Source organism: Miscanthus floridulus, chromosome 6, assembly GCF_019320115.1.
Source record: "Miscanthus floridulus cultivar M001 chromosome 6, ASM1932011v1, whole genome shotgun sequence".
Classification (NCBI taxonomy): domain Eukaryota; kingdom Viridiplantae; phylum Streptophyta; class Magnoliopsida; order Poales; family Poaceae; genus Miscanthus; species Miscanthus floridulus.
In genome coordinates, this window is record NC_089585.1 from 36,675,659 (window position 1) to 36,682,384 (window position 6,726).

The 6,726-nt window shown below is 42.6% G+C and overlaps 1 protein-coding gene and 2 non-coding genes across 3 annotated transcripts; all 3 read right to left on the bottom strand.

The window, feature by feature from the left end:
- Positions 1–1,113: 1,113 nt before the first annotated feature.
- LOC136462123 (small nucleolar RNA Z102/R77) lies at positions 1,114–1,199 on the bottom strand. The gene has a single exon (XR_010760642.1). It is a non-coding gene; the product is annotated as a small nucleolar RNA Z102/R77 (small nucleolar RNA).
- Positions 1,200–1,356: 157 nt separating this feature from the next.
- Positions 1,357–1,454, bottom strand: LOC136462121 (small nucleolar RNA Z101). Its single transcript, XR_010760640.1, has one exon. It is a non-coding gene; the product is annotated as a small nucleolar RNA Z101 (small nucleolar RNA).
- A 1,892-nt stretch (positions 1,455–3,346) lies between these two features.
- LOC136458080 (uncharacterized) lies at positions 3,347–6,239 on the bottom strand. The gene is made up of 5 exons (XM_066458085.1): positions 6,078–6,239; positions 5,680–5,835; positions 5,129–5,180; positions 4,989–5,055; positions 3,347–3,671 (listed from the first exon to the last, which is right to left on the bottom strand). The coding sequence occupies exons 2-5, from the start codon at positions 5,833–5,835 to the stop codon at positions 3,581–3,583; spliced, it is 366 nt and encodes a 121-aa protein (XP_066314182.1). The 5' UTR covers positions 6,078–6,239; the 3' UTR covers positions 3,347–3,580.
- Between the last annotated feature and the right edge of the window lie 487 nt (positions 6,240–6,726).

The window sequence follows — 6,726 nt, forward strand, 5'->3', positions numbered from 1 at the left end:
TCTAAAAAATTTTCACCCCAAACTATCACATCGAATCTTGCGGCACATGCACGGAGTATTAAATATAGACGAAAAAAAACTAATTGCACAGTTTGGTTGAAAATTGAGAGACAATGTTTTAAGATTAATTAGTCCATGATTAGCCATAAGTGCTACAATTCAGGCGAGCTATGTAATTAGTTTTTTTTATTAGTATCCGAAAACCCCTTCCAACATTTCCGAAATATCCGATGTGACATACAAAATTTTTCATTTCACAAACTAAACGCAGCCTTAATAACAAGCAGGAACCATCGGAGGGCGTGTGGAATAACCTGTACACTACATTATCCTGGGCAGGCGTAGTTGTAGAGCAAAGACATGCCCATAGGCCTGCTGCTGCTGAACTGCGTGACAAGGGCTGCTCGGGCTGTGGCTTCATGCGACAGCTAGTCCTGTACTCGCCCTGCCGTTGGCAATGAAGCTCCCAGAAGCGTTCGGTGGCATCTCGCAGGCCTAGCAGACGGCAAGCTCCTCGCCGCCCTCTGCGCCACCGGTGCCGCAGAGCGTGCCGTAGCCAGAGATGATGTCGCACTGGCAGCCCTTCTTGCACGCGCTGGCGCCGGGCATGGTGCTGTTGTAGACCAGACTGCCGCCGGTGCCGAAGCGGTGGCCCTTTCCCCAGCATGCGATGGAGTAGTTGCTCTTGAGGATGCCACACACCGCGTTGCGTTGGCCTCGATGGCCAGAAAATTCATTCCTGTACTAGTCCGGCACCTAGACGGCGCCCCAGCACTGGACCCGGCCGCTGCCCGAGAGGATGCAGGTGGTGTCGTTGCCGAACGTCATGGTAAGCATGTCGCCCGACAGCTTGTCTGCTGGGGCGATGGCGCTGTCCTCGATGGAGCCTTGGATCGACTCCAACAAACGACGACGTTAACAGCGAAAGTTATGCTAGATTGCGGAAACATATGCTCATTTTTAATGGTATTTTACGGTGCGACGAAATTTCGATGGTATTTTCCGGATCAAGCGTCTTTTCGTGCCACGAAACCAATTTTCCCTTTCCTAAAACAATTAGGAAATAGTAATTAACTAGATGGTTCGATGGTTATGGAAATCAGATCGCGAAGGAGATGATCAGATAGAGCTAATACAGTTTGAGCCATCATGGCGGCCAATCAAACCAATAGGGAAACAATTCGATCATCACATCATCTCCTCACCGCAAAAACAAACCATAGAATTTTATATGAGAAAAAAAAAGAAAAAAACAGGACCACAAACACAAATCAAGAAGCGATATCCAAAGCAAAAAACGGAATCAGAATTCAGCACAAACAAGCAGACGGATCAAGGGGCCGTAGGGAGCAACTGAGGATGCATCAGATCTCCAAGGTGAAAAAGGGTGTGACATCACAGAGATGCCTCAGACGCAAATTACCCATTAAAACTTGTCTCCTCATCTGCATCGATACAACGGCCCCCAAAATTCCTCAAACCAGCGCCGGACAACAGAAGCGAACAACGAGATTAAAAAAAAAAATAGAAGGCTGAAACGAGGGCGAGATGGGTGCGACCACAGCTGTCCAAGTCAAAACCGCCGCAGCCGGACGTGATGCCAAAGGAGCCAAGGAGGGAAGAAATGGGCAGAGGCGGCGGCGGCGGCGGCTACGGTGGTGCTGTCCCTGAGTCCCTCACTCGATTTTGGGTATATATAGCGATATAAGGTCTAGCCGTCTAGGGTTTCAGAGAGGGCGCCGCGAAGCGGCTCCTGGGGAATTCAGGGCCCAGACCCCAAGTGTATGGGCTGAAGCCCATTGGAGAAAATCGTAGCGGAGTAAATGGATCAGGCCAGATTTAACCTGGCTCGGCAGGTTTTCTCGGCCCTTTATGTTTCCTAATAGTTATTTACTAGATATGCTCGTACGTTGCAACATAATAAAAAAGAATATGCATGTCCAACTCCAATAAATAATTAAATATTTTTAACAAATACTAAACAATTTAACATGGCCTAGACCTAATTGGATCACCTCCTTTTAGGCTTCATTATTAAGAGAAAATTGTAAATATGCTCCAATTCATTTTTTTTGTTTTTTTTTATTTGATACACTTGTTCGCAGTCAAAATTGTTTCAGTATATAGTTTTATGAGCAATGGACAGTACAAAGACGAAGATAATAACGGGTTATCATATGTAGATTGAATCCTGGTGACAAGGCGTTGATGATTTTCTGCGCATGTACAAGAAACAAACATGCAAGCAAGAGCCGATATGCAAGTGACATACATCTAGACGAGAAACATGTAGGCCTCGTACTCTAGAATCTACACGACTACACATGAGTAAAGAGAAGGGCAAGAATTGCAAGGACATGAAAGATCAACACGCACACCAGATGATGATTATTTTAATAAAAAAATACCCAGATTCAAAAAAAAAAAAACGGACTTTGGATGGCCAAGTCTAACGATTGCATGTTGGTTTGGTCGTTTGCGTGCACGTGGAAGGTCCCGACTCGGTTTAAATAACGCCGCAAAAAAAAAAAGACTCGGTTTAAATAAACTTTTACCAAATTAGAGCCGATGTATAGTTTATTTATGGCAGGAAACAGATAGGAGTATATAGGGGACACCTTCGGTTCCACCGCATACGGAAATAGTTTGAGCACTGTATATACGGCTGCTATAAAACATGACTTCTGCCTTACGTTGTTAGGTTTTTCGGTACGTGACCTGGCAAAAAAAAAAACTTTTAGCCTTTCGTATTTAGGTTAGAATTTCTATTCACGTTCTCATCTGATGGATCTATTTGGGTTAGGATTCTAACTATCCAAAACATATATTCAAGCGGTCGACACACTATTTTCACATTCACATATATATAATATCTATAGATATATATTTTTTTATTTGATTAAGATTCCTATTCAAATTACTCGAAATCAGAGAGATCTAATTGGATTAGGATTCGTTAAAGGAAGGCCGGACGAAAAAAATGAGTGAAGAGAAATTTTACCTCCTTCCTATTAGGTATAGATTCTTTTAATTTTTCACGTGCCGGTTGGATGCCCTTGTTTCCTGCTCACACCGCCCATTGGATTGGCCGTCGCTGCCTCTCCGCACCAGCCGGCCAGGCCCAGCGCCATAGCCCACAGCAGCGCCAATTTGCTCACCAGCCAGGCGGCCAGCCTCGTACACTCCATAAGCGAGTCTACAGTCCTCGCGCTTCACCGAAAGACAAGACCAAAAAAAAAAAAAAAAAGAAGACGGCGTGGATAAACAGATGAGCGACAAAACATGGCGAAACCATATTACACACAGATAGGTGCAATGCACCGCCAGTATGGCGAATGGAAAATGATATCCGGGAACCGGCAAAAGGTGATAAATTAGTCAATTGATTAGACAAACATCAGAATGTGACCTCGGTGCAAACGCACCAGTATCCAGAATCCAGAGCCCCTATATATATGCCTAGCAGAAAAGGCCTGATGGGTTCAACTCCGATGGAGGGCACGAACTAACACTCCAGTTTGACATACAAAATACGTCATCGTACATGAATATATCATCTCTTCTGTGCATCTTCTGTGCTTTAGTGCCGCCTCACCTTAGAATCACTCCTTGCAAGGATCATGCCAGAGAGCTTGTCAACCTCATAAAGGAGTCCGGCTGAAAACAGGAAGCTGCAGCAAAGTGGACCAACAGGGTTAGTTTGTTCACGGGGTTTGCGGCATGAACTTGCAGAAAAAAAAACACATAATTACGATTAATGGTGAGGATGAGCACCAAAAATAGGAAAAGTATAAATACTAGGGTCTTGGATGCTCTATGGTATTTGTCACAATGGTGTCTATCTGCTGCCCGATCTTTCAGAGCAAATAACCACATATATTGTAATAAGGGAGCGAATGAGCACCAAAAATAGGAAAAGTATAATCGCTAGGGTCTTGGATGGTATTATGGCAATGGTGTCTATCTGCTGGCCGATCTTTCAGAGCAAATAACCACATATATTGTAATAAGGGAGTGAATGAGCACCAAAATTCGGAAAAGTATAATCGCTAGGGTCTTGGATGAATACTCTATGGTATTATGGCAATGGTGTCTATCTGCTGCCTGATCTTTCAAAGCAAATAACCACAGATATTATAATAATTTTCCACCAACACACTTTTACTGGGAAAAATGCTGATTCTAGAAGTATACCAGAGAATGCTAGCATCCTAGCAAAAGACATGGTTGTTAAAACTGCAAATCTGAAACTGCAGAAGGATCACTAATATATCATTTTGTATAAAATGGATTTTACTCAGCTACTAGCCAACTAGCCATCCGCCTTACAAACTTAAACATTGTGCTGACCACATTAGGCATCTGTTTTGGACCGAACAACATCAAACTCATGAATAGCAGTATAGTCAGACCGAGGCATTTTCTATAGTTTTCACAACATGCAAAAATACTAGTGTAAGTATTCATAACACAGTTAACAACAGCGAACAAAGGACAGACATTGCATAATGTACTTGATTCTCTGGCTGGTGACCAGAAATCAGTTCCAACTTCCAACCAGTACATAATGTATGTTATCTATGTTGACACTAGACTGTAGTTTTGAGGTTGAACATGTGAACTGTGCATTTTGACTTTAAGATGACAGCACCAGAAAAAAAAATCCCAGGCTCACAAGAAATATATATCAAATGAATATGATGTATGCCTTAATAACAGTAAACTAAGTTTTGCAAATGACTCAATTAACAATTCGAGGTTCCAACTCCTTTACCCAAACAAGTGACTTGTTTTCTTTTTGACATCAGAAAGAAGAAAACCTCATAGACGAACATTCCAATAGAATGTTCAAACTAGCACCTATTGATAATGCCAGGTTCTCAACAAATTCCTTATTTAGCAGAAAGGAAGCATTGATGGATCCATGCAGCAGAATAAATGCTAATGTCTGGTAAAAAAATCAGTGGTGTGTGTTCAAGGTAACATACCATGTTGTGATACAGACACGGTGGACAGTGCCAGCTACAATAAGAGCTACAAGTTGCGCTACAACAACTGCAAGGAGCGATAGTAATCAAAGTAAAATAAAGACTACAAGAAGATATGAGAGATCATATGCCACACATACCTGCACCCCACCCAGTTCTATCTCCACTAGCTTCTTGGTAGTTTCCAATAAACTGCAATAGTTGTTCCAATTATCAGTTCATAATAAGGCAAAATTCCAAGTAGCAAGCACACTTCTTGATGAAAAGCTGACTGAATCCAGAACTAATTAATGTTATAACACAAAAGTAACCATAAAATGGATTGATCCACACCAACTTACTAAGGGGGTGTTTGGTTTGAGAAATGGGATGGGTTATCATCTTCTCACTCACTTTTTTGTTTGGTTTTTAGAATGAAATGGATTGATCCACCACGACCTAAGCATGAGGATGGAGTCATCCCACCAAATAAATTTCACAGGATAAATTCATGGTGCACCACCTCATTTACGACGGGTGGTTCCTCGGACCAAACACGCCCTATGTTTATTTACTACTTCACTGCGGCCATACAAGTTTCTACCACTTCAATTTAGCAAATCAGAAAGAGGGGCAGTGGCTTCTATACAAATGCACCATTCGGAACGAGAAAGAAAGTTAGAAACAACAGGAACTAGAAGGGGAAACGCACGGTGAGGAGTAGCAGGAAGAGGAGGGAGCAGACGAATCCACCGGCGATGGTCATGAGCTCCGACGAGGCGAACTTGGCTCTGTACATCTCCAGCAGTGACAGCGTCACTGCGAAGAGCAGCAGGGACAGCAGCATCGACCGCCCTGTGCTCGCCATCTGACAAGAGAACTGCGAAATCAGTGACAGATCTCTCTGTTCTCCAGAAATCAGAACAGGGGCGGACCCGAGACAAGGTGTACACACGATAATTTTGCCCAAAAAATCGAAGTCAGTACTCAGTAGGCATATAATACATATACACTTGTAATTAATTAGATCAGATCCGAATGCAAATAGCTTTAGTTAGGGTTTGGGTGCTCCGTTTCGCGCAGCAGGGAGGGAAGAAGGGTTGGGCATACCTGGTGGGTGCTCGTCGCCGGCGAAGGGTCCGACGTAGACCTGGGGACCTGGAGTAGGGAGGCAGCGGCTGTCGCCCGGTCGTCGCCGGGAGGGAGAGAGATTTAACGGAGGCCGGATGAACGCGGGTGAACGGGTGAAGAAATAGCAGAGGTGACAATGTCACATAGTAGTAGGCCGGGCCTCCGGTGCAGCTGGGAAAATATTTTCTTTTTATTTTGATGAGATTTTTTAATCTGTCTTTTAATAATAATTGTCCGAATCAAAGTTTGCAAAATATACTCGTCTTGCCAATAGAAATGGAGGATTTAAATTCTGTCATTTTTTTAACAAAAAATTTCTGCCAATTTAAACATAAATACTTCCTTGTCCCAAAATATTTGACCTTATAGGTGTGGGATGCTATAAGATCAAATATTCTAGGATAAAATTTGAAAACTATAAGTTAAGTATTTTAGGACGCAAGGAAGTATTTCTGTTTTCGCTATTTCAAATGACAAAGATTTATGTTTTCTACACAATGTACCTAAGAGGTCTTAACTTTGTTGTATATAACCATGGGTGGAGATAAAATAAATATGAAAATTTAAGAGCTCGATGACTATAACTTTTAAATTTGAAGTCTTCTTAGTGTTGAAATAATTGATACTA

Bases quoted from the DNA above. Each gene is read 5' to 3' on its own strand.
- LOC136458080 (XM_066458085.1), bottom strand. From the start codon at position 5,835: ATGGCGAGCACAGGGCGGTCGATGCTGCTGTCCCTGCTGCTCTTCGCA. The intron at 5,181-5,679 runs GTGCGTTTCCCC...CAACTATTGCAG, and splicing joins TCTTCCTGCTACTCCTCACC to TTTATTGGAAACTACCAAGA. The intron at 3,672-4,988 runs GTATGTTACCTT...ACTTTGCTGCAG, and splicing joins CGTGTCTGTATCACAACATG to CTTCCTGTTTTCAGCCGGAC.